Raw genomic sequence first — 27,608 nt, 5'->3', positions numbered from 1 at the left:
CTCTAACTATATCTCTTTATCTCTGTTACATACTTTTCCCCCTATTGTTAATCCTCTTTTTTTACCTCTGTTCATTTTTCTATATATTGCATTTCCATATCTAATCCTAAATTAATTTGGCAGCAGCAATGCTTCTGGCATTTGTATTCTTTCACTGGAATGTATGATTATATAGCAGGTCGTTTATTATAATTCTCTTATAGTATTCAAAAATTATATTTTATATTCTTTTACTATGAGAAGAAGACAGATTTATTTTATTTCTGTACTCAGACACCTCCAAATACCCCCTAACACATATTGCAACATAGTAATGTAAACTTCTAAAATATATCAGAAATAATTTCTAATTTTTTTTTTTGTAATTTAAACAGAAACACATAGCCATCGGACCCTCAAATGGTACAATGGGTATGAAAAACAATCGACGCCGGTGGGGTCAAACTATGTTAAAGACAATGGATAGTTGGGATGATTTTGATGATACAGAATTTGGAATTTCTTATTTTAAGAAGCCTAGCATTGTGGTGTTAAATGAGAAGAAGACAAAGGAATCACTTTTTAGGTAAGGTATTACATTTTTTGTTGTTGTTATAATTATAATTATATTCTAGTCTGTCCATCTGGCCTTAATAAATCTTAAATATATGTACCTTATGCTGTTTTATATGTAGCTTATATTTTCTCAACATGTAGGATTGATTGTGAACTCCTTCTGGACTGTGAACATAATGCCAGCCTCTTGGAGGGGTGCGGTTAGGTTAAGAAACAGTTTTATGAAGTATTTATTGTTGTTATTGATGCTTCTTGATTGTAGCCCTGATTCTATATTGCTTTCTACATTGTTTTACAGCTTTAAAAAGGTGTTTTAATTTATCTGTAAATTACTGAGAGGACTGTAAATATTGAACATTCTAAAAAAACAATAAAAAAAGAATTCTGTATCAGTTGTAATGTCGATGGTTGCTTTAAATATTGCAGTATTTCATATATATATATATATATATATATATATATATATATATATATATATATATATATATATATATATATATATATGTTTTTCTTAAGTCGGATCACCCTGGTATATTTAAGGAACGTCACAGCTCCTTTTTGCCTCTAGGCCCAACCCAGGACCACTACAAGGCAGTTAATATATTTATAGCCGACAACTATATTCTGTATGTGTTAAAATGTTTTCAGCTGGAATTTTAAAATTAAGGGAGACTAGGATGGTCCCATTTCGGCCTTATTAGGCCTCATCAGCTAGCCACACCCCTTTCTTTACTGGGATTCGATCTGGGAAGCTTCTGCATTGTAAAGCAGAGAGCTAGCAATTAGACCCATCAGATCGAATCCCAGTAAAAGAAAGGGGTGTGGCTAGCTGATGAGGCCTAATAAGGCCGAAATGGGACCATCCTAGTCTCCCTTAATTTTAAAATTCCAGCTGAAAACATTTTAACATATATATATATATATATATATACACAGTGATCTCTCGGTTAGCGCGGGGGTTACGTTCCAAGACCTCCCGCGCTAACCGATTTCCGCGTTATATTGGATGCGGAAGTAAAACCACCATCTGCGCATGTGCGCCATTTTTTTCATGGCCGCACATGCGCAGATGGTGGAGTTTGCGTGTGGGCGGCGGGGAAGACCAAGGGAAGATTCCTTCAGCCGCCCAACAGCTGATCTGCTCCGCAGCGCGGAGCCGAAGATGGGGTAAAGGCAAAGGGGAAACCCCATCTTCGGCTCCTCGCTGCTGCCGCGCTGCGGAGCGGATCAGGTGTTGGGCGGCTGAAGGAACCTTCCCTTGGTCTTCCCGCTTGCCGCTTGCCAGTCCACACACGCCCCCCTGGATGAGCCGGCCACAGGGGCGAGGGGTGGGGATGAAGGGGCAGGACTTCCCGGGTGGAAGGCGTGCTCGGCTCTGCCGCTCCAGCCGCTTTCGGCCGAGCCTCCCCGGCCAAGCAGCCAGGGAAGTCGAGCCAGGCGTGGCGGCGGCAGCGCTGCTTCTCCGGTCGCCCGGTCCTCTCCTGCCTCCTGCGCCAATGTTCCCCGCTGCGACGGAAGGCAGTCGCTTGGCTAGGGAGGCTCGGCCGAAAGGGGCTGGAGCGGCAGAGCCGAGCACGCCTTCCGCCCGGGAAGTCCTGCCCCTTCATCCCCACCCCTCGCCCCTGTGGTCGGCGGGGATGAAAGGGCAGGACTCCCTGGGTGGAAGGCGTGCTCGGCTCTGCCGCTCCAGCCCCTTTCGGCCGAGCCTCCCTAGCCAAGCGACTGCCTTCCGTCGCAGCGGGGAACATCGGAGCAGGAGGCAGGAGAGGACCGGGCGACCGGAGAAGCAGCGCTGCCGCCGCCACGCCTGGCTCGACTTCCCTGGCTGCTTGGCTGTCGTAGCGCTGGCTGTCAACTTTTCTTTTTAGCACTGGGGAGGCAAGTCAGCTCCTGCCCAGTTTTAAAAAGAAAAGTTGACAGCCAGCGATTGTTCCGCTGCCGCCAGCATGGCCTGGCTGGCAGCGGAAGATGTAACGGAGCCCACGGGGGATTCGCCTTCCTCCCACCCGCAGCCGAGACTGATTGTGGGCTCCTTCGCAACCTCGGAGAGCTTCCGGGGCATGAAAGCTCACGAAAACCAGGAAGCTCTCTGAGGTTGCGAAGGAGCCCACGATCAGTCGGCTGCCGGCGGGAGGAAAGCGAATGCCACGGGGCTGGGCTCGGCTCCCCCCTCGGCTCCCCCCCTTACCAGCCCCGCCGCGGAAGGCTCCATTCTGTTCCCTGCCGGCCCGATTGAGCGGCCGGCGGTCTCCATTCAGGGAACAGAATAAAAATTTTTTTTATTTTTTAATATTTTATTTTTTTAAATAATATTTTTTGAAAAACCGCGTTGCAGCGTTTCGCGCTAATCGAGAACGTGCAAGTCGAGGGACCACTGTATATATATATATGTTTTCGTAAATTTTCACGGGTATATGTATGTAGATTGTTCTGAGTTCGGGTTTTGCCCTGTGTAATGTTTTGCATGTCTATGCGACGTTTCGGCGAAATCACATTCACCATCTTCAGGCTGTAGTTCCAATCTTTGTGTTGTTTTAAATGGAATGTTTGCAACTGACATTTCTTCCTAGTATGTAGTGTGGGGGTGGAGATTTGCTTTGAATGTAGCAAATAGATTGGGTGACCACGTTTCAGTGATCTGATTGGTTGGTGTAATCATAGTTATTAGAAGGAATGACATGGAATGACATAACCAAAAAATATCTAATATCCTAAGGAGCCCCAAAGATAAAATCCAATTGGAATACCAAGGAATCTATGAAATCCCTTGCAAAACATGTGCAGCCACATACATTGGACAAACTAACCGAAGAGTGAGCCAACGCATAGCAGAACATGTGAATGCAGTCAAAAAACAAGAAAAGACCTCCTCCCTTGTCCAGCACATTAAAAAAACAGGGCACGAAATTGACTTTGAAAAAACTAAATTACTCCACAAAACAGAGAATTTATATAGAAGAATTTCTCTAGAAGCTATCGAAATTGAGAGAAGACCCCTTTGTCTAAATAAAAGAGATGATACCTCCCGCCTGCCAGAGATTTGGAAACCAGCCTTAAACAAAATAAACACTTCATAATAATCAGCATGTCAATCCTTCTAATAATTATGATTTTAGAATTTTATATTTGGAAATCAGCCTTAAACAAAACACCTCAAAAAAATCTCCATGTCATTCCTTCTAATAACTATGATTACACCAACCAATCAGATCACTGAAACGTGGTCACCCAATCTATTTGCTACATTCAAAGCAAATCTCCACCCCCACACTACATACTAGGAAGAAATGTCAGTTGCAAACATTCCATTTAAAACAACACAAAGATTGGAACTACAGCCTGAAGATGGTGAATGTGATTTCGCCGAAACGTCGCATAGACATGCAAAACATTACACAGGGCAAAACCCGAACTCAGAACAATCTACACACACACATATATATATATATGTGTGTGTGTGTGTGTGTGTGTCACATGTTTAAGCTGAATTTGAAAATTAAGGGAGACTAGGATAGATCTATTTCGGCCTTATTTTGGCCTCATCAGCTAGCCATACCCACTGGGACTTGAACCTGCAACCTTTGCCTTGTAAGGCAGAGAATTATCCTCTAGGCTACAGTATCCAATCCCTTCAGCTCTGTACCAGGGAAGGGTTACATTTTGTGTCGAATCACCCTGGTATATTGAAGGAACATCACAGCTCCTTTTTTGCCTCTCGGCCTAACCCAGGGCCATTTCCAAGGCAGTTAATTTTATTGATAGCCGACAATTCTATCTGTATGTGTCACATGTTTAAGCTGAATTTGAAAATTAATATATATATTAATATATATAACAAATATATATATTTGTTTTTGTAAATTTTCACGGGTATATGTATGTAGATTGTTCTGAGTTCAGGTTTTGCCCTGTGTAATATTTTGCATGTCTATGCGACGTTTCGGTGAAATCACATTCACATACTTCAGCCTGATGATGGTGAATGTGATTTCACCGAAACGTCATATAGGCATGGCATTAGTGGATTTTCTGAAAGGAAAGGAAAGCCTCTTGTTTCATACAAAGCAAACAAAAATAAGACAGTGATGTTACTCCTTTAGGTACAAATAAAGTAAAATTCTTCATACTTGTATTTGGAGAGCTTTTACATACCGTATATATAAGCCGACCCGAGTATAAGCCGAGGCACCAATTTTTGCCACAAAAACTGGGAAAACGTATTGACCTGAGTATAAGCCGAGGTTAGAAAATGCAGTGGCTACTGGTAACTTATAAAAATGGAAAACAATAAAATTACATTAATTGAGACATGTTTTAGAATATTTATTTTAAAGAAAATCAGTAAACTAGCTCTGTAAATTTAAAAGAGGGTAAACAAATTAACAATATTAACAATAAATTAAAAAGTAAAAAAAGTAGCTCGATCAGGAACAAAGCTAAAACCTAAGAGTTAAAATCCTTCAAAACTGGATTCCTTCTCATCATTAATTGGATTTACATTATTGTTCTGTTTTTATATATGCTGTGAGCCACCCTGAGTCCTTGGAGAGGGATTGCATACAAATCCAATTAAACAAACAAACAAACAAACAAATAAGTGTATCCAAAGAAGAGCTTCAGCATTAGCTGCTGTGAGGTTATCAGCATAGAAAACCAAATAGATAGATAGATAGATAGATAGATAGATAGATAGATAGATAGATAGATAGAGATAGAAAGATAGACAGACAGACAGACAGAAAAATAGATAGATAGATAGATAGAAATAGATAGATAGATAGATAGATATAGATAGAAAGATAGATAGACAGACAGACAGAAAAATAGATAGATAGATAGATAGAAATAGATAGATAGATAGATAGATAGATAGATATAGATAGAAGATAGATAGACAGACAGACAGACAGATAGAAAAATAGATAGATAGATAGATAGAAATAGATACAGATAGATAGATAGATAGATAGAAAGAAAAATAGTTAGATAGAAAAATAGATAGATAGAAATAGATACAGATAGATAGATAGATAGATAGATAGATAGTTAGATAGATAGATAGATAGATAGATAGATAGATAGATAGATAGATAGACAGACAGATAGATATAAAGATAGACAGACAGATAGAAAAATAGATAGATAGATAGATAGATAGATAGATAGATAGATAGAAAGAAATAGATACAGATAGATAGATAGATAGATAGAAAGAAATAGATACAGATAGATAGATAGATAGATAGATAGATAGAAAAATAGATAGATAGAAAGATAGACAGATAGAAAAAGAATTCCTGTCTAGCTCTGCCTCATAACACATTATTAGATCCTATCCAAGCAAGGACAGCAACTACCACAAAATACCATTTTTTAAACAGTTTAAATCCTTTCAAAGGAGGGGGAGGAGAATCTGACAGCAGGGGGCCTTTTTAATCCGACTCACCATTGCAAATGGCTGCCTTCTTTGCTTGAGGCAGGGAGAGGAACTACGGCGTGCCAGAGGGGACAAAAGCTGGTGCCTCCTCGCTCTGGCTCAAGCAATGGCGCCCTCGTGTGGTGACTTTGTCAATGACCCGAATATAAGCCGAGGCTGTGTTTTTCAGCCCATTTTTGGGGCTAAAAAACTCGGCTTATACTCGAGTATATACGGTAATTATTATGCTTAAATTATATATAACTCTATTTGGAAAAGTATATTGCACTGAAGTGATGGTATTGTTTAGGACAGATTTGTCAGTAGAACTTCAGTAATTAATGCTTTGTGTTTCCAGAGGAAACTGAAAAACTGTTATGACATTTTTAAGACTAAATATTTATAATGGTGGCTTTAAGAAAACTATTGTCAAATTATAGTTTTAATTACAAGCATATCCAACAGCTTTTTCCCCAGGGCAGTGCAGCTGTGATCCAACTCATGCATAATATATTTTCCTGTAACCAATTGTGTGAACCAGTGTAATGACCTGTAATTTTTAGTACAAATAAACATTGTAAAAGGCATAACTGTATGGTTGTGGCTGGCAATCCCTGCTAACTCCTGGAATAGGAAATTGGCACTGGATCAGTGACATGACATCATTTTTATTAAGACAGCACCTTAAGCAAAAGCAGGGCATATATATATAGGCAGTCTTTGACTTATAACCAGTTGTTTGATAACTATTTAAAGTTAGGACAGACTTACATCGAGAGGAAATGCGCTGGAGGAACAGACTTCAAATCTGGCAAAAACACTAGCAAACTGCATCTCTCTCATGATCAATCTCCTTAGTGGGGTGGAGAAAGGGCCTGGACTCCCAAGTATATTGGGAAGCCCATATCTTCTTCTTGTTCCACTATGACTAAGAGTTCTAAGCCTTCTCCCCAGCACTCTGTTTAATAACTGCAACAGGGAGAGCTTGTTGTTGAATGAAGCATTGTGGCACCTTGCTTAATGATTGCTTGTTCAGCAACTGATATTCCAGGCCCCATTGTAGATATAAGTGGAAGACTACATATAGCCGTGATGGTGAACCAGGTGTCACTTGGTGCCATATCTGAAGCCACATGAGGCATTGCCGTGGGTCAGTTCTGGCGCAGCTGATTTTTGACCTTCCGGAAGGTGGGGGGGGAGGCTGTTTTTCACTCTCCCCAGATTTCAGGAAAACCTTCAGAGCCGTTTCTAAACTTCTGGTAGGCCCCTTGGGCTGTTTTTGCCATACACAGGCTCTAGAGGCTTTCCTGAAATCTGGGGAGGACGAAAAACAGCCCAACGGGCCTACTGGAAGTCTGGAGGCTTCAGTGAGGCCTGAGCACATACATGGAGGGGCAGCGCAAGGGATTTGTGCGTGCATGGAGAGGGGAGGTCATTGCAATTATGAGTGTTGGTATGTGCGTGCGATGGCACTCGTATAAAAGGTTCACCATCACTGGCCTGACATACATCACAATAATACTCCACAGCAGCGGTCCCCAAACTATGGCCCGCTAAGGTCTTTTAACCGGCCCGTGGCAACACACTAGATTTTACCGATCGATATAATAAGAGAGAGAAAGAGGGAGAAATAGAGAGGGAGAGAGAAATGAAGAGGAGAGATAGAAAGGGAGAGAGAGAAAGGAAGAAATAGAGAGAGGGGGAGAGAGAGAAAGTGTGAGAAATTCAAAGAGAAAGAGTTAGAAAGAGTGAGAGAAAGAGAGAAGAGAGAGAGAAAGAAAGAGAAAGAGAGGGACAGAGAAAAAAGAAAGAGAAAGAGGGAGAGATAGAGAGGGAGAGAGAAAGGAAGAGGGAGAGATGGAAAGAGAGAGAGAGAGAAGGAAAAATGAGAAAATGATGGAGGGAAAGAACGAGGGAGAGGAAAATGAAACAAATGAGAGAAAAGGAAGAGGGAAGAGAGAACTGGAGAGGAAGGAGGGAAGGAAGGAAGGAGAAATGGAGTTTGTTGATTTAAGTTTAAATTTACTTGTTAATAAAAAAGTATAAATTACTTTATTATTTCATTATTAATTACTTAATTACTTATTACTTCTTTATTTTAAATATTGTATTTGTTCCCTTTTTTTTTTTACTTTAAATAAGGTATGTGCAGTGTCCATAGGGATTTGTTCATAGGTTTTTTTTATAGTCCGGCCCTCCAACAGTCTGAGGGACAGTGAACTGCCCCCCCTGTGTAAAAAATTTGGGGACCCCTGCTCCACAGGACTAGAAAGGATCTGTGTTTGGTACTGTATGGCACAGTAAAAATGGGGTGTTTTTAAAATCATGATCAGTTTATTTGGAAGAGGTTTGCATACATTTCCCATCCCGTGCCGTTTCTTGCTAAATGCTATTCAACTCTTTGCTGAATTAAAATCCAACAATCCTAAGACCATAAGAAAACTTTGTTTTTCTAGACTAATAATTAATTTGTGATGTTCATAATATTTATTTTCAGCGTTCCTGAGTCTAAATCTCCTACCCCTGGCAGATCAGGAGAAAACAAAGTTATGAAGAGAAACGATTCTGGAATATCAACTACTTCGGCAAAACAGTACTATTTGAAACAATCAAGATATGTTCCTGGTAAGGAGAAATTATTTAACGCATTATCAAACTCAGTTAGCAAAATGTGTGTGAGTGGATGTGCATATGTGTTTGTTTATTTCATTTTTGCTGTCTTTTTCAACTTACCGGTACGTGTTTTTTGTTCAGTAATCTCATTCCATGCAATATACTGCTATAGCGGATATTAGGGGAAAATCCTCTTTAAAATGTCTGGACACTGAAATAATTAGTTGATCTGATCAGACAATTAACGGTCAAAAATAACAAAGCACAAGAAAATCAGATTGCCATGGAATTCATCAGGAGAATAGTTTTTGCCTCAGGTACGCTTTAATAGCTACCCTTTGCTGTTTTCATTTTCTCTTTCAGAGCTGCCTGAAGTAGAGTAAGGATAAGACTTAAACCAGCAGCAACTCGCCTACATTCTCATAATTTCTACTGTAATCTAGAATCTGTGAAGCTATCTTCTCTTTTATTTTTTTGGACTGAGATCTGAGCTTGTGAACATGTATTGGTATGTTTGTGTTTATGGGAGATCTGAGGGCTGAGGAAGCAACTAGTCCCTGAACAGATAGTAGGTGCTCTCATGCCCTGAACTGATAGTAATTGAGATAAGTTCTTTTAGAAGTTGGTTTGTTTTCTGTTTTCTTTTAGATTTTCATTGAAAGATTTGAAGAGTTTTCATAAGAATCAGCAGAGGGCCAAGCCTCCATACCCCATGCATATGCATTGCATTCCAGTTAGGGTAAAGTGCTGGGTGCTCTCTGAGCTTGGTAGTTTGGTTGCAGACATTCGCTGGTGGGGTTTGCTCCTTGTTTACATACAGTAGCTGGCCATGCCAGTGTTGGTGGGGCTGTGGTTTTCCCCTTGGGAGTTCCCTGATTAGAGAATTGCTTTCTGCTTGGTTGTTTGTCTGAAGTTAATTCATGCTTCTCTGGGTGTAGGCTGCTGGAGATATTTTTGATGTTTTGGTCTTTTTGTCACCTTCTCAGCTTTGTTATTGTCTCTTTTGACTATGGTTTATCTCTAAGTATTTATTGGTGGCTGATCTGTATGAGTAGCAGGTTTCCCTAGCATTTTTTAAAAATGTAGCTTGATCTAAAATGCTCATAGTTTTCTAGTTCAATCTATCATGTTTGATGCTGTCAATGTGTTGTGATATTAAGGAGTCCTCATTGTATTTTCTGACTGCTAATTGGAGTTCATGGATGTGCTCTCCTAGTTTTTTTCCTGCCTGTCATACATAGTGGCTGTTAACAGTCATTAAATTGTATATTATAAATCAAGGGTCCACAACCCCCAGTTGGTGGACCGGCACCAGGCCATGGCATGCCAGAAACCGAGTTGTGCAAACAAGCGAAGCCTCATTTACGAGATGCAGACAGCACACAAACCACGTCCACTCCAATCTGCAGAAAAGCACTCCATGCAATTGTTCCCTGTGACCCAAATTGTTATGGTTAGGGTTAGAGATGATTGTTATAGATGGCTCCTGGGTTTTTTTCCCTTGGGCTACTAGATCTTTTGATTCACCTAAGATATTTTGGAATTTTTTTTGTTTGCATGTTATAGTAATGGCAGGGGAAAAGACAGTGAGATGAAGCTGACGGTTCACACAGACAAAAAATAAAATAAAAACCAGTTTTTAAAAAGGGAAGTAATTTTTTTATATTTCCTGTATTGATGCAACTATATTTTGTGACCTAGGTGATGGATAGATGTTAACCTTTAGCATGATAATTTCTTAAAGGTGTAAATCCTAAGAATGTTTCTTCAGGAGTGGTCACTAAAGAAAGAATCCATGGTACTTACAACAATCCTTTGTTTTCAAAATCAATAGCACCAATTGGAGGTCTCTCTTTCAATCAAGTCAATGCAGGTAATTAATGTAATACAGTATTACGCATCCTATATTGTTTTTAATATATTTTATTTCCACAATTATTTTCAGGCGTAATGTCATTTTCCATTTTAATATGCATAGTTTTGAATAAGGGTTTGGCTTCACATAGAGATAATCACAATATATATGCAACCAGAGGTGGTTTCTATATTTGATGACATTTCAGCTTTTCAGCAGTAAAAAAAAATAGATATTGACATTCACAAGGTATTATTTCTCTCGCTTGAAGGTGTATAAATGGTGTCACCAAATGAATAAAAATAAGAGAGAGTGTGTGTATGTGCTTATGTGTTTAGATAATTAAGGTGTGTAACTTTCTTGCTAGATAGCATAAGTTGCTTAACTGGATTTAAGTTGTTGTTGTGACACTGTTATCCCTGACATTACTGATTTCACTTTACTACACTATACACAAGAGTATGTATTCAATGTAATGTTGAGCACAACATGGAAGGATTTTTCTTTTCTAGCCAATGAAAATTGCTGAATTACCAGGTTCATGTAACAAATTCACTTCCATCATTCTTTCATTGGCTTGAAACCAGGTCAGAGAAGACGTAGGAATTTAAAACATACTACACACACACAGGTAGTCCTCATTTAGTGACTGAATGCAATTGGTTCGGGTGACATGCTCACTAAATAATATAGTCTTTAAGCAAGCCACGTTGACAGAAAGAGGGAGATGTTGTGAAGTTCACTGGTTGCTGCTGTTGCATTCAGATAAAGGTTCTGTGATATTGTTCCTTGTGCCTGACCCATGTTTGTGCGCTTGGCAGGGCAGAGATTGCTTAAATAGGCCATCTCTTCCTGAACTGTTCTTCCCAGCATAGTACTTTCCTAAAAGGTGCTAAGGTCAAGTTTTAAGAAGCTCAGCTTTGTGACCTTAATTAGTTGATTAAAACCCTCCAGCTGCTGCTTATTAAAGCAAATCTCCTGCATATCATCACTCCCACAGAACAACATGTGTAAAGAGAACAACATGTGTAAAGAGCTCAAACAACATTCCGATCTAAGTTTCCTCCCACTCTTTTCTGTCTTCTTGTTATGACATCTCAAATCCTCAATTTACCTGTTCTTCCTTTCTTTTTCCCTTCATTCCCCAAAGGCCAGGAATGCTATTGGATAATACCACTTAATATATATTTTTTATTAACGTTCATGGGGTAAGGCCAATGTTCATTAAGGTGAGGCCATCCATTTCTGGGTGACATAAAATGAAAGGCTGAGGCTGGAAGAATTTTGCATTTCAAAAATTGTACAGTAAAAAACTGAATCCACAGTCTTTGCATAACGTTAAAATCTGATTACAGTGTTCCCGCGGGTTCGAACTTCACGAAACAGCTATACCACGGTTTTTCAAAAATATTAATTAAAAAATACTTTGCTGTTTTTTTCCCCATACCACATTTTTCCCCGTTCGATGACGTCATACGTCATCGCCAAACTTTCGTCCGCCTTTAATAAATATTTTTTTAATAAACTTTAATAAATAAACATGGTGAGTAATAATCTAAATGGTTGCTAAGGGAATGAGAAATTGCAGTTTAGGGGTTTAAAGTGTTAAGGGAAGGCTTGTGATACTGTTCATAGCCAAAAATAGTGTATTTACTTCCGCATCTCTACTTCGCCGAAATTCGACTTTCGCGGGCAGTCTCGGAACGCATCCCCCGCAAAAATCGAGAGAACACTGTATATCAAAAATTTGGGAGTCACAAAGAATTTGTCACTCTTGGCGTAAATTATATATTCTGACATGGCTATTTCTTTATACAGTTGCCCATCTCAGTTTTTGATCTGGCTTAGGAAAGGTATTCAGAGCAGAAAATGACGTGAACGGAGCACCTGCCCCTTCGGCATTTAAGCAAGTCATTTCCAAGGTCACACAACCGCACCAGAAGCTTGTCTGCAGCCATTGCATGATCCTAGACTTCGATCATTCTTCTTCAGTGAGACATAGATGGGTTCTGTGTTCACATTCCCCCAAAACAGGGATCTGTAACCTTGGCAACTTTAAGACTTGTGGACGTCACAAGTTTTAAAGTTGTGAAGTTTACTGACGGTTGCTCCAAAACCTTGAAGCAATCTTTGAATCACAATTTCAAAATTCTATAAGTCTTTTTGCGGATTATTAAAAGTAGTACCTTCTCATAAGAGATATTTCCATTTCTACTAATCTAAAATGCACGTACCTTATTTGGAATTATAATAAAGCATGGATCTAGGGTTGCTGTTTTTAAAATTGGTCTTGTCTGTGGCTAGGAATCTCTCTAATTTGCAAAGCTTGTTTACACTTTATTTTCAGATTTGTTCCTTTTTTTTATCATTTCTTATTCTCATTATTTCTTCCATTCATTTCATCCAGTTTTTCTATTTTTCCAAAGCATTTATTTTCATCCTTTTCTTTTATCTGTTTTATTGCCTTCTCTGAAGAAGAAAACTTAATTAAACCAATTGAAAAACTCTCATGCAAAGAAAGAGTGAATGAAAAATTAGAGGATCCCAAAGGTAATGAATGGCAATTACATATAACCTGATTTATTTCCTTTCAGATTTGTTCTGTTTTTAACTAAGCCTAATTACAATTAACTTCTCAGTAGGTTATAAAATCTATAATACTTTAACATTCCTTCATTTTAGCAGTTTCATATACATAGAAAATCTTTCTTGTGAAAAATTGTTTCTTTTACATAAGCATTATGGTATTTTAATCATACTGTTTTGCATCAAAGTACAATATATCAGGTAGAGTTATTATTGTTGTGATTTGATAAAAGCCTAGGTGTCCATTTCCTGCATATCTGCAATATTTATTTATTTTATTTACTAATTGGACTTGTATGCTGCCCCTCTCTGTGGAGTCGGGGCGGCTCACAACATATCAAAAAATATATGTTTTAATTATGGAGAATTTTACTTCTTGGAATGGAATATAACTTCTGTTTCCACTTGGGCTGCTACATTCTGGTAATGTTTGTGACTTTGATTGTATTGAACCTGTGAGTGGTGCAGTTGATCATATTGTTATGAGTAATGTACAGGACATTTGGACTTAATTGTAAAGAAAGACTTGCAAGCTTTTAATGAAGACATTTATTTCTTGCTAGTTTGCTTTCATTACTATGCAGAAAAGAAAGTACAGCTAGTCCTTGACTTACAACGGTTCATATAATGACTATTCAAAGTTATGGAAAAAACAGAAAAAACATGACTCATGACCGATTTTCACAGTTGCAACCTTGGCAGCATCCACAGGGTTATATGATGAAAATTCAGATGCTTTGGCAACTGGTTCAACTAATGACCATTACTGTGTCCTACGATCCCCTTCTGCATCCTTCTAACAAGCAAAGTCAATGGGAAACCAGGATTCATTTAACAACTAGGTTACTAACATATCAACTGCTGTTATTCACTTAACAACGAGCGGCAAGAGATCGTAAAATGAGATGAAAGTTACTTAATGAACATCTCACTTAACAACAAAAAAATGGGGTTCAGTTGTGGCCATAAGTCAAGGACTACCTGTATTTGAAATATTTTTTGATAGACTTTATTGGCTGGCAAGTCATAAGAAGCCGTCTAATTACTTGTTATTGTTGTATGCTATCCAAAAGCTATAGATACATGATTTCACACCATTTGATATAGTAATCATTTGTTTCTTGCCTGATACTTTCTAATTTGTGGTTGGAATATCCATATTCTTATGATCTTCCTTCTCTAAATCTAGAAAATAGAACAGTAAACACACTAAGACGGAAGAAATTAATATGTTTATGCAAATTTCCCTATACCATTTAATAGAGAATGCAAAATAATATATTCACCGTTCTGTTTGCCAAAAACATAGCTATCAAAATGAAGGCATCACACAAAACCTTTGCGTATCTTTATGTATTGTGTCCATAAGAGTTCTTGCTATCATGCTGTTATTTAATTTAAAAAAAACCCCTGTACCAGCATATACTGTGTGTTGTCGCTGATTATTAGCTGTTCCATTTCATCTTTTAAGTCCTTATTTGATTTTCCTTGGGAAAGGTATCATTTTAAACATTTATTGATATTCTGCAAAGAGTAAACTGTTCTCTGGCCTGGGCACCATGTCAGTATTAAAAAAAGAGTCTCCTTGGTTAACAATATGTAGACATTAAATAATTAAATTTGAACTGAAGTGTAAATCATACATAGATTTTAACTTCTTTAGCTCCCCACCCACCCAAATCTACCTTGACAGACACATTGTTACTTTACTGTACCTGTGTTTGAAATTCAGAAGCCAAAGCAATCCTTATTTTAATGGAAAGGTCTTCTACATTTCTTGTAGAAATTTGGTTGTTTTTCTTGGATATCCACAATTTGCCTTTTACCGTGAGAATTCAGGAGAGATCATTAGGATCTGAGATGAATACATTATGTGGGGCCCAATTAATTGGACATTAAAGAGCTAGCTTAAGAGGGCAGGCTTGGTTCCAGTGAATTGTTTGCTTGCTCGCCTGCCTCCTGTTTTCCACTGAGTTCTGAGTTCCAATTATTTCTTCCTATTTCACCCCAGCACACTTGAAAGAAGTGACACAAATATACGAGAATGTACTGGGTTTTTGTACAGGAGAAAAAGTGTTCTGCCCTGGTGATAATGAAATAGACAACATTGAGGACTGGACTTTTTTTCATCTCTGTCATAATTTCAAACGTTCACTAAAAAAATGGTGCAAGTCGAAGACTACCTGTATATTATTAAATCTGTTTGATCAGATTAGCACAGCAAAAGTCCTGTTTGTAGGAATCTGCCAAAAACTTGCCTAGCCTAGCTCATAGCCTAACAATGTTTGGTAAAATGTACTAATGGGAGCCAACACTGGGGAAATGGACGTGGAATTTTTTAATACTATGTTTTAATTGGCTCCATCTATGTTCTAACTTTGGTTAAAAAAAATTGTACCTTAAGTTTTATGACAATGACTTCCTTATTTCATAGATTGATTGATATTCCTTCTTTTTTGTATAGTAGCTTAAAATTTTGAGGGCCGATATGGTTTAGTGTTAAGGCACCAGTCTAGAAACTGGGAGACCATCTCCATATTAAAAAAATGACAACCTGCACATATCTTATTGTTGAAAAGCTTTCTTGAGAAAATTATATACCACACAAAGGTGGATATTACATATTGCACAATTAATAAAATTAATTATATATGAATAAAGAGTACAATAGAGATTCCTCTTTATGAATAGCACTATTGATTGACTGGTTTATTTACTCATTCACTCAAGATATTTGTAAGGATGTTTTTGCTATATTGCCCCCTCCTGAATTTTAATTTTGTTTATCAAGGTGTAGGAAATACTGGCTTTATTGGTGCTGCTTACAATACTCCTGGAGGATATATCCCTTCATTTCACAAAAAAGAGGTTGGTTCAGCAGGTCAAAGGATACAATTGGCACCTCTTGGTCCATCAGTTACAGGTACGAAATGATCTTACTTATGTTGTACTGAAATAAATAAGTTACATAGCTTAATTTCTTCAACTGTTATGCTTTTTAAAAAGGATTTGAGTTGGTACCTCGGTAGGTAGATTTGCTGATTTATACGCAGGATATAATGTATGAAATTAAATTAAATTTATATTAAACAAGATTTAATCAGGATCCTATCAATGATTATCATCATCATTGTCCAAAATTTAATTAACCTTCCCTTTCCAGAACCAAATTTGTTTCTTTCCAAGCCCATAGAAAAAAAACTGTCTTTAGCATCCAGTTAAAATATATCTGTGAACAAACTTCTGCTGGCTGGGAGCCATGTGGGAAAAGATGAGCACCATAAACAGGCCTATTTTGTTACGTTTGGAACTCAGTTTTATTTTCCTTTCTTTAATGTGACCCTTTAAGAAATAAAAATGCAGAGATTTAGCAATACACACATATTGTAATGCATTACATGCATGCATTTATTCAGGAAGTGGATGGATTTTAGCTAGGATTAACAAGATATGGAAAGTGGACATTGTATAACTTTTGTCTGTGTTGTAAGATTTTTTTTTCTTGACTGCTCTTCATTGGGAGGGCTCCTCTTTCTTTCAGATAAATATAGTAATCCTTTATTTTGCCACTGGCAAAATCCAAAATGCTCCCTCTTGAATATATCCCAAATATTAATATTGCAGACATACATTGCATTGAATTGTGTTTTAGTAATTTGTTACTCTATGATTTATGAATAATACAATATTTGATTCAGAGTTGCATGTCAATTAATTAACTCTTATTAGATGGGCAGACATAGCAGTGCAGTTAGAATCAACGGACAAAATTGGACTTTTCACTTTTGTCTTGCCTATTTGTTCTAGTGCCTGCACCATTTCAGCCCTAAATTATTTTATGTTCTGTTTAGGATAGTATAAATTTAATTGGAATATTTTTATTTTGAAAAAAACTTAAATGTCAAAGGGAATAAGGTGCAGGGCAAAACCCAAACTGAAACACCTTGTTTTAGAAAGTGACAATTTCGTTAGAAAATCTGTCTTTTACTGACTCGCTGTTGCAGGTGGCTCGGTACCTCCACCTGGATATAAGGGCTGTGGAAGTGGATTTTTAGCAAGAGAACATGGACCCAGGGTGTAGGCAGAGCAGTCTTGAGGTAGGGAACCTTGGAAAAGCAATATGAGGTGACAAGACCTGACTTTTTACTCTGCTTGGTCTTTGGTAAATCGGAAAAACACATTACGTTTACTATGCATATTGAGGGAAACTTAATAGAACTTAATTCCCCCATTCCACGTGAAATAGTCAAATGACATTACAGTGATCCCTTGCCACTTAGCGATTCACCTTTCGCGGCTTCAGTGCATCGCAGGTTGCTGCTGGGGCTTAACCTGGTGCGGAGCAGAGCCTCCGGGCGCCCCTCACAAAGAGGATTCCCCGCATGCAGACATTGTCCCTCACTTCCACCCTCTCTCTTTACCTATCGTCTCTCTGCCTCTGTCTCTCTCTTTCGGGGAATCCTAACGAGGGGCTCCCGGAGGCTCCGCTCCACACCCAGCAGCAAAGCGTCGCTTTGGCAGGGACAAGGCAGGTGCGCCGCTGAGTTAGCCATGAGGGAAGCTGCAGGAGCCGCCTCAGAAATTGCAGCTGCCAGTAGCAGCGGGACTGGCTAACTCAGCGGTGCACCTGCCTTGTCCCTGCCAAAGTGACGCTTTGCTGCTGGGTACGGAGCCGAGCCTCCGGGAGCCCCTTGCGAAGATTCCCTGAGACAGAGAGACGGAGGCAGAGAGACGAGAGGTAAAGAGAGGGGGGGAAATGAGGGACAATGCGGAGGGGAGAAAGAGAGAAAAAATCCTACTTCGTGGATTTTTGTTTATTGCGGGTGGTCCTGGAACATAACACCCGCAATAAATGAGGGATCACTGTATATGCAAAAGAACAATCATTTCTCCACTGTTAAAGTCATAAAATAAACATATAGTGACTCAGCACTTCAGTAATCTCCATGGTATACTAATGATCATCATTTTGAAATACAAAATGAATTCTTAAGGCTGATTTTCACAAATCCAATTAGAATACAATTCAGACTCTTTGTTCATACATATAGTAGTCCTCTGGACATCTGAGTGATTAATAGATGACTTTTACCACTTTTTGTTTCACACATCTATATTCGAAAGCATATTATACAGTATATTTAATTCCTAATCATGCTGCTATTTCTGAAGTTTCTGCCACTGCTCAGTATATAGAATCATAGATGCGTTGGGCACTTTCTTTATCCCTTGTCAGTCTGTTCCTATTTGTCTGAGCTCCATTATCTGTTATAACTATAGTAACAAATGCTTACTGTGACTGTAGAATCAACAACTTTTTCAACAAGAAGCGTATTTCTTTTCCTTTCTTATCACTACGTTCTAACCTTTTTGGAACATAGCATAGTTTTTCCTATTGTATAAAGATCCTTACTTGGAAGTATATGCTATGAATTTCTGTTTAAGAAGGAAATAAGTATTAGCGGGATTGACAGTCAGTGGATTTGCTTGTATCGGTTTTGTAATTTTGTTTTCAGACTATGCTTGGAAAACCAAAGCTTCTCGTGCTCAATTGCCAGGACCTACTTACAGCCCCGCTACAAAAGGCATGAACATTTTAACTCACCCACCGCCAGCGCAACCTGTGCATGGAAGAACTGATTGGGTAGCCAAGTACGGAGGGCATCGGTAGAAGTACTTTCCTACCTCACGTATGCATACCATGACTATTTATATCCTTTATTTCTTTGCCTCCGGGACACTTTAAAGCATATTTCTACTAATAGAACAACAATTCTGGAAACACATGAGAGCCTGTAGTTTATTATCTCTTAAGGGGAAAATATAGAAAATAAATACATTTATTTAGAAAATATTCTTCAAAAATAGTGCCTCTGAAGCAGGCTTTTTTGTTTTGCTTATGTTACAAAGTATTCTCTATAAAGTTACTTGCCAAAACTAAAATTTTGTATATGCTTACTGAAATTAACAGAAATTGGTTTGCAGTCCCTTTGATCATTTCTTCTGAAAAATGTCAACGAAGGCATGTAAAAGATATTAGCCATTAGACAGTCATGGCTAATTTGAATAGGGCAATAAATTATAAAAATAGAGTGATTTTTGAGATATGGTACTTCTATAAGACTGAGTTTAGCAATAAAAGCAAAAAATTAATAGTAGATGAATGTTCCACTGTATTGCCCAACTAGAATTACAGAAATTAAAGCTGAACTAATTTATCTTTGATTTGGGTTGACTTTTACCTTTATTTCTTTTGATTGCAGAGAATGAAGACATAGTCACTGAGCCAACTATTACTAGTAGTGTTAAAAAATGGTGTAACCCTAAGGTTCAGTTCTATTTTAGATTTTGCAGGAATAGGATTACTCTTGTGTATGATGTACACATGAAGGTGTTAAGCCATTTTTCTTTGATCTGTGAACAATTTGTATCTGGCTATGACCATAGAACTTTTAGGCTGGAAAGAAAGATATTCATCTATGCTATGTATTGGTCCTGATTCTAAGAACTTGCAGATTATCATGCATTGCATAGATATAGTTATATACATATATCAACTGTTACTGTTGATTCTGAAGAGGGAAACTTTTTTTTGCAGAAGTGTTTGGAAAATAGAAACTTAATGCATCGGTGGAGCCCTTTACTCGAGGTGGAAGTTTTCTAGCAAATTTGACCTTGCAACTGGGAAATGAGTTAATGATATTCAGGAAGGATCCTTCCCTACAAAGATTGCCAGATAGCATTATTTAACAGAAAATAAGCATTTAAATAATTACTACTGGTACTTGTGACTCTCTAAGAAGGCATTCTGGCGGTATTTCAGAAATAATTTCCAGGAGGTCTGAGTAACTGTGTAGCTTTGCTTTTTCCCTATTTTTTTTTTAGTTGAACTTCATCACAGAATTAGTCAACTTAACTATAGTGCCTTCACTTGGTAACCAAAACTGAATAACTCCAGAATTCTCTTTTAATTCCTAAAGGAATTGCTTAAAATTTGGTAATAACTGCCAGAATTTATTTTTCAATCCTAATTCTGCAGTATAGCACTGATAGCATTATCTGGCCTAAAGACATATTTTGAATGCCATAAGTACATAATGGCCCAAAATGTATGTGATATTTTAAGCTCATATTTTTAGTGATTTCTTTAATATATAAGAACCCTGGTTTATCTAACAGAAGTCACTCTTAAAACTACGCTTTTCCAAATGCTAAATATATTTAATATGTTATATTGAAATTGACAACTAGACTTATTAAAATAGCACATATTATATATTACTATTCAATTGTAAAATGTTTTTTGCATACTGAAAAGTATTTTGTATGTATTTTATTTTTAAAAAATGTACACTATTGTTGTGGAGGATATATTTGATTTGAATTAAGACTTAAGGTAGAATGCACGTAAATATACTGTCTCAATTTTAGTAGGATTTACTGCTAAGTGTATTTACATAATGAAACCTTGAATTAATAATATAAAGGCCAATTATTGAATAATTTTTAAAGTTGCTGTTATCTGTACAATATTTTATCAATACAGCGCACAATACAGAGTAGCAGGAATATTAAACTGACTTATTTCAGTCTCTCAAAATTTATATAATTCACTGTGTTAGAAATGCTGTCTTAAAGGAATCTACCTAAAAGTTTAATATAAAAAACCCACAAAGTTGCTTTTGCAACTGGGCTGGTTTTGAACTGAAAATAATTTGTTTTATACTAAAGTGAACTTCTCAGGAACACAACATATTATAGAAGTCTTCCATCAGAAAAAGCGATGTATTTATAGCTTAATATTTATTTGTTTGTACATCCAGATTTTCTATCCTGGTATTTTGAAGCTGATTGGTAGGCTAAATAAATAAATAAAACCCCCAACAGTTTATTCAGATAACATATTTTATGCAAATAATCTCCAGCCACCTCAAAAGCCTGATTGAAGAGGAAAATCTTGATTCTTTTCTCATAAGCAGTGTAAAATCTGCAATAAAAATCTGCAATAATGTTTCAAAGCCTGGAACTGATGCAATAGCAGCCTGTCTTATGTGCCTGAGTATTTTAGTTGCAGACATTTTGTGAGGTCTTCTTTGCTGATCTTTAAGGCCCAGAGAGAGGTAAATCTCAAGCCAAAATCATATTAGTTTTAAAAAGTTAAAATGCACTTTGAATGGCACCTGGAAAATAATTAAGTGGTACAATACACCCAAGAGTAATCCTGGTATCATTACATGATCAGCAATTTAATTTTCTGCCTTCTTCATTAACTGGTCCTTTTATACACACTTGAAAGATAGAATTAACTAGGGTGTATTACAGACATGTTAATTAATCCTGATGTCTTATACCTTTGCATATTTTGACCTGAAATAAAGTTTAAATTGGTGGCGTAAAGGGGAAAAGAACTGGCAAAGAACTCTGTTGTTACTCTTTTTTTCTTTTTTGCATAATTTTATTAAAATATGAGTGTTTTCTCCAAATGTGCTCAACATTCGCTTTTACTGAACTGGGCCTTTTCCCCTTGAATAAGAGATGGAATTCGGTACTGAAAAAGGTGGTCTTGCTCATGCTTAAATTAATCTGCTCTTGCTCTTATCCAATAAAGTATTAATAAGTATATCAAAATAAAGTACAGGTAGTCCTCAACTTAAGATCGGTCACTTAACGCCCATTCAAAGTTACAACAGACCCCCCACAAAAACTACTACTAACCTGGTTCTGAAGGTTGCCTTTCCTGCAATCCTATGACTGCAGTTTGGCAACCAGCCCCACATTTATGGCTTTATATGTAACTTTACCATAATTATGTGACTACAATTTTGTCAAAAATTGGTTTTTGCTTTCATTTTTTGAAAATGCACCACGATTAACAATGGATTGGCTTAATGATTGCTGCAAAAAATAAAAAAGGAAAATCAAGTTGATCACACAATGACCCACTTTACTATCACAACTTACAACTAAATTAGCAGGTTCCATTATGGTTGTAAGTTAAGGACTACCTACAATACTGCATTCTGTTTTTAAAATGCTTTTAAACACTTCAGAGAAGGACATCATCAGTCACTGTTAGAAATCTAAGAAAGATGTTTGTGCAAAAGATTTTTTCTTTCTTTCTGGGTACATGTGAAAAGCATTTTCACACACAATCACTTTTTAAATATTGGGAAAAGGAGATTTCTTTACAATAGAAGTGACCTGTTGATAATTGCTCAGATTTTATATATATTATTAAAAGACCAAATCAATGACCTTTTGAGTGAACTGCAAGGTGTGGAAAGCCTAATCCAACAAACATATATATAGCAGCAGTGTCAAAGTCGATTTCATTGAGGCCCACATCAGGGTTGTGTTTGATCTCATAGTGGTGGGTGGATGTGACTAGATGGATATCACTCATATTGGGGCACCTGTGGTGGCCCACAAGTGGCTGGGGGATCCATAGTCCTTCTGGGCTGAGTTTTTGGTCGCAACAGCCTCCTCCAGCGAGAACAAAGCCCAGAAGGGCTATATGCACCCCTCCCAAGCTCTGTTTTAGCTCGCAGAGGCACTGCGGGCCAGTCCTTTGCTATTTTCAGGGCTTGAGTTTGAGATCCCCAATATACAGCTTTTAATAATTTAAAATGTGAGTCTTATCATGTGATATGTTCTCAAGCTTTGTAGAAGCAGCAAGTTGGACTCTGGTTTTTTTTTATATCAGGAGTAAAGCTATTAAACATGATTAACTCAGTCATTTTACTTCAATGGAACTAGGGCAACAGCTCACGTGCCAGTAGATATGGCTCCACATGCCACCTGTGACACCAGTGCCATTAAAATTATGAAAAAAACTAACAATTCATAAGGCTTTTAGACATTTAATAATTTTTAGTCAATTGTAAGGGAACGTGTAAACTTTTTGTTTTGAGTGGAATACCTTACATATAGATTATACAGAGACGAATTTCAGCTTGGAAATATGACGACACAAAATTAAGTGTATTTCTATAGACATCAGCAGTGCTGTTTAATAGGTTTCTCATATTCATCGTAAAATGTTTGGAGTTGTGACAAGAATTAAGTTCACGAGAACACAGATAGAAAATTACAATTCTGTAATGATTGATTCTTTACAAAACCTGAGCAGATTTTGAAGATTAAAAACTCTGTAAATTGTACAATTTAAAAAAGCATTAGTACTGTCTTCAGTTTTGTTCTGAACAGGCATTGGGAGGGCAGTCCTCTGTAGGTCTCTTTCTGCTTGTTGTTGTGCCATTATGGCTAAAGAGGTTTTTCCATCACCTGTAGTCCAAGTTTTCCTACCATTAATAGACTGTTTAAATAAAAACAGAAATCCACCATTAATACACTGTTTAAATAATAAATTAACATGTCAGTAAATTTTGGTAGTAAATCCTTACACATTAAATGTTATTGGCAATGTCTTGTGTTTATCAACCCCCACCCCCACCATATTCTCTAGTTTTCTGTTGTTTCCAAGCAATAATCCCAGAATTAATAATGGGAAAATAGGAATTGTACCTGGCACCAGCAATTAAACCTGCAGGCATAAATTTTCTAGAGTTATAGTATCTCATTCCCATCAAGACAGTCAGGGTTCCCGATGCAGCTAGGGGAAAAAAAAAGAAGCCAAATTATTAAATGTTCTAATTATGAATATAAGGGAGACTATGTCAATCATAAAATCATGGTATAAGAAACCCCCTTTTATGTGAGTATGGATTTCATTTAAATTTGCTACTTCCTGGCCTCGTACATTGTTTTCAGAGTCATGAATCTGGGATTTTTATTCTCTCAGTTATACAATTACAGGTAGTCCTCAACTTAGGACCACAATTGAGCCCCAAAATGTTCTGCCAGCATGTCTCAACTGCCTGTAATTACAAGGTAATTAGTCCAGGAAGACACACACCACACGATAAAAGGAAAACCTAAAAGTTTTTATAAACAGAAAAACAGAAACAGCTCCCTTTTTAAATGTCAAAGGGATTTTCTGGTACACACAAGGCACAGGTTAAATACAGTCCAATTGCTCACCCAATAACTGGGAAGTTGAGTCCAATTCTAAAGTCCAGAGATCACACACACAATCCTGAACAGCAAAAAACACGATCTCGATGAAACAATGAATCAGATAAACTGCCATGAGGCTAAAACACCAGGCTGCACTTTTATCTGTAGCACTAATTACAGCAGCCCCACCCAACCACAAGTGGTCTCATTTTCTCTTGTAATAATTCTTCAGTTGTTGTCTTCTATACTTCACTCTACGCATGCGTGGATGTTTCATTAATTCTCCTAATCTCCTCCTGGGCTGTCTGCCAAACTCCCCTCTTCCCTGTCACTCATGCTTCCTTGGTCAGAGGAGACTTTGTTGGCAGATTCTACTGGGAGTAAAACAGGCCTGTGGCATGTGGATGTCTCCCCCACATCCACCTACACATTCCTTGGGGCAGGAGCTGGGCCGGAGCTAACCACAACACAAAATATCTGTTGTTCAGTGAAACATTTGTTCCCTGAGTTTTGCCCCATTTTATGACCTCGTTTGGCACAGCTGTTAAGTAAATCACTAGAGGTAAGTTAGTAACCCAGTTGTTAAGTGAATCTGGCTTCCTCATTGACTTTGCTTGTCAGGAGGTTGCAAAGGTGATTACATGACCTTGGGACACAACAGTCATAAGTATGAACCAGTTGCCAAGCTGAATCTGAATTTTGATCACATGATCATGGGGATACTTCAAGGTTGCAACTGGAAAATGGTCATAAGTCTGTAACAGCACAAAATGCTGTTGTTACTTTGAACGGTGGCTAAATGAACTATTACAAGTTGAGGACGCCATGTACTAGTCTCCAGTGTGCTGCTTTGATAGAAGTAATTGGGACCTCAAATTACAAAAGTGGGAAAAGAATATCAAGATCCACAAAACAGTTGGTATGAATACGATATTTGGTTGCAAATATGCATAAATGTAGAAATAGTGCACAATTATAAAGTGATAGCTTAAAATGCACACAAACTACAAGGTGAGCAAACGAAGATAACACATCACAGGTGAAAACTTGAAGGCAAATACTTCATGGTTCTATTTTTTGGTCATTAATTGAATCTTGGATTCCAAGTACACTGAATCTTGGTAATGTCATAAAATGTAGGTACATGCACAAACATACATTGATGTAAACATGTCGTTATTTGTGAAATAGCGATGCAAAACAAAAAAATACTTACCCAGAGATAGCCAAATATTCTTTGGATCCACTGACTGCTGATAAGCACCCAATCCTGCTAACCCACCACAGAGGAGACCAGCAGCTAAGGAAGGGACACTGCCTAGTTTAAGCAGACAACAAAACTTGGTTACAACTTTAAATGTATCAACCCTATTAACTCTCTTCTAGCTTTATTCTAGCAACCTGCAGCTCTGGAGCTGCATGTAGCTCTTTTATCTCTCTGCTGTCACTCAAAATGTGTCAGAACCCTGCCAGCATGCGATTTATTGAGCCTTTTTACCCCAGTAGGCCAACCGTGGATAAATCCAAGAAAAATTTCAGAAGAAAACAATGTTTAATTCAACTTCATATGCTAGTTCTGTGGCTGCTCAGGAAATAGGCACGGGAAGGGTTTTGTGGCTCCCGGTGTTTTCAGTGGGAAAAGGTCCAAATGGTTCTTTGAGTGTTTGAAGTTGCTGACCCCTGCTGTACTGAGAAAGGTCATAAAAGCTTACTGCACGGAGTGCCTTTTTGAGTTTTGCCCATCTCAAATTGTAGCAAGCCTTATGATAAAACGAGGCTGTGCAATGGTGCAGTGGTTAGAGTGCAATGGTTAGAGTGCAGTACCGGTTGCCAGCAGTTTGGCGGATCGAATCTCAGTAGCTTCAAGGTTTATTCAGCCTTCCATCCTTCCAAGGTTGGTAAAAAGAGATTGTTGGGGGCAATATGCTGACTCTCTATAAACCACTTAAAGAGGACTGTAAAGCGGTATATAAGTCTAAATGCTATTGCAATAAGTTCTGGTAGTAGGGAAATTCCTTTATCAAAGCTACAAGTTAGCCATCCCTTAGGAAAAAAAGAGAACTTGGGGAAAGGACACATGAGGAATAAGGAAAATGCTACACTGGGCTAACAAAACTTCATGCATAAAACTGTTGCAAGGAGAAATCTGCAACAATTGTAATTCTCTTTATGATGGCAAGCTTTGAATAGTCAATCTTGTCTGTTTTATTTTCATGCTCAAGTATTTTGTCCTGGATCCTAGCATTCTGGCAGTTTATGGGAATTAAGATATTTTAAATTCAAATTATGGGCTGTGTTGTTCTTAGAACTTCCAGAACTTGAGGATGTGCTTGAGTTGTGGTAAAATAGATATGCACTGCTTATACTTTTAAAATCTACCCCAAGCTTTTGGCAAAATGACAAATCTAGTAATCAGTTTTGTTACCTTAAGCTGTAATGAAGGAAGACATTTAGACTTAAGACTTAGCATAACTTTGTCACTTTGAATGTACACTAAACCGCATACATTAAAATGAAATTTCATTGCATACAGCTTTCAAAGAGTCACCACCTCCAATATGCACTACATAAACATAACAAAAATTGCATTTTAATTGTGCCAACAAACTAACAGAAGATGAAAGCTGGCAAAAACACAAGAGAGGGATACTATACCTGCTTTTACATAGCCAGCTACTCCACCGGAGGCAACCAATGCGGCATAACCATAGCCAATCCAATCCACACTCATGCTGTAACATAAGTTTGAATAAATATCAAATCTACATTGTATGTATGCATGTATGTATATATTCAGATTTTCTTTTTGGGTGAATCTTGGAGTACTGTTTTTTTGAAAAAGTTTTTTTTCTGCACCTTAAAGAAACATACATATCACATATGCCTTCAATAGCAAACCATGTTTGTATCATCCTTTATTATAAATAAGTAATAAAATGTCCTAGCACATTTCAAATTTCAAGTAGTTCAGTCTGTCGAAAAATGTATCTCAAATAACCAATTTTAATTTTATTAAGCGACAGACTAAATGATTTTTCTCACTTTTCCAGTCTAATAGTCACAATCTTAAATCTATTCGCATTTGATTTTTGGTATACAGTGATCCCTCGATTATCGCGAGGGTTCCGTTCCAAGACCCCTCGTGATAATCGATTTTTCGCGATATAGTGGTGCGGAAGTAAAAACACCATCTGCGCATGCGCGCCCTTTTTTTCCCATGGCCGCGCATGCGCAGATGGTGTTTTTACTTCCGCACCTGGGAAGACCCAGGGAAGGTTCCTTCGGCCGCCCAGCAGCTGATCTGCTCGGCAGCGCCGCAGCAGCAAGGAGCCAAAGATCCGGGTTTCCCCGCTGCCCACGCAAAGGGGAAACCCGGATCTTCGGCTCCTCGCTGCTGCGGCGCTGCCGAGCAGATCAGCTGCTGGGCGGCCGAAGGAACCTTCTGGGTCTTCCCCGCAGCCCACGCGCCGCTCGAGAGCAAGAGGGGGGAGATAGAGAAAGAGAGAGAAGGAAAGAAAGATGAGAGAGGGAGGAAGAGAGTGTGAGAGAGGAAGAAGCAAGATAGAG

General features: G+C 38.0%; 2 protein-coding genes across 13 annotated transcripts in view; one reads left to right on the top strand and one right to left on the bottom strand.

Annotated features, from left to right (window-relative positions):
• Nucleotides 1–21,508, top strand: part of MAK (male germ cell associated kinase) — a 49,402-nt gene extending 27,894 nt beyond the window's left edge. The window contains exons 10-16 of one of the 11 annotated variants that reach the window (XR_011558694.1): nucleotides 375–565; nucleotides 8,469–8,596; nucleotides 10,329–10,457; nucleotides 15,817–15,948; nucleotides 17,030–17,122; nucleotides 18,542–18,715; nucleotides 19,624–21,508. Coding sequence is in view for 10 of the 11 variants with exons in the window: in XM_070747237.1 (XP_070603338.1) it covers nucleotides 375–565; nucleotides 8,469–8,596; nucleotides 10,329–10,457; nucleotides 12,915–12,989; nucleotides 15,817–15,948; nucleotides 18,542–18,696 (810 nt within the window). In the remaining variant the exon portion in view is untranslated. Of the gene's footprint in view, nucleotides 1–374; nucleotides 566–8,468; nucleotides 8,597–10,328; nucleotides 10,458–12,914; nucleotides 12,990–15,816; nucleotides 15,949–17,029; nucleotides 17,123–18,541; nucleotides 19,251–19,288 lie in introns of those variants that run through there. The other 10 variants (XM_070747238.1, XM_070747237.1, XM_070747236.1 and 7 more) reach the window with 10 other exon arrangements.
• Nucleotides 21,509–23,005: 1,497 nt separating this feature from the next.
• LOC139164763 (transmembrane protein 14C-like) overlaps nucleotides 23,006–27,608 on the bottom strand; it is a 352,287-nt gene continuing 347,684 nt past the window's right edge. The window contains exons 2-5 of one of the 2 annotated variants that reach the window (XM_070747248.1): nucleotides 26,697–26,775; nucleotides 25,258–25,359; nucleotides 23,550–23,637; nucleotides 23,006–23,340 (exon numbers count right to left, since the gene is read on the bottom strand). In XM_070747248.1, the coding sequence (XP_070603349.1) occupies nucleotides 23,289–23,340; nucleotides 23,550–23,637; nucleotides 25,258–25,359; nucleotides 26,697–26,772 (318 nt within the window). In that variant the 5' untranslated portion in view covers nucleotides 26,773–26,775 and the 3' untranslated portion in view covers nucleotides 23,006–23,288. The remainder of the gene's footprint in view (nucleotides 23,341–23,549; nucleotides 23,638–25,257; nucleotides 25,360–26,696; nucleotides 26,776–27,608) is intronic. The other variant, XM_070747247.1, reaches the window with a different exon arrangement.

Source organism: Erythrolamprus reginae, chromosome 3 (genome assembly GCF_031021105.1).
Source record: "Erythrolamprus reginae isolate rEryReg1 chromosome 3, rEryReg1.hap1, whole genome shotgun sequence".
NCBI lineage: Eukaryota > Metazoa > Chordata > Lepidosauria > Squamata > Dipsadidae > Erythrolamprus > Erythrolamprus reginae.
The sequence above is the reverse complement of the archived record's forward strand: the minus strand, read 5'-3'. Positions and strand labels throughout refer to the sequence as shown.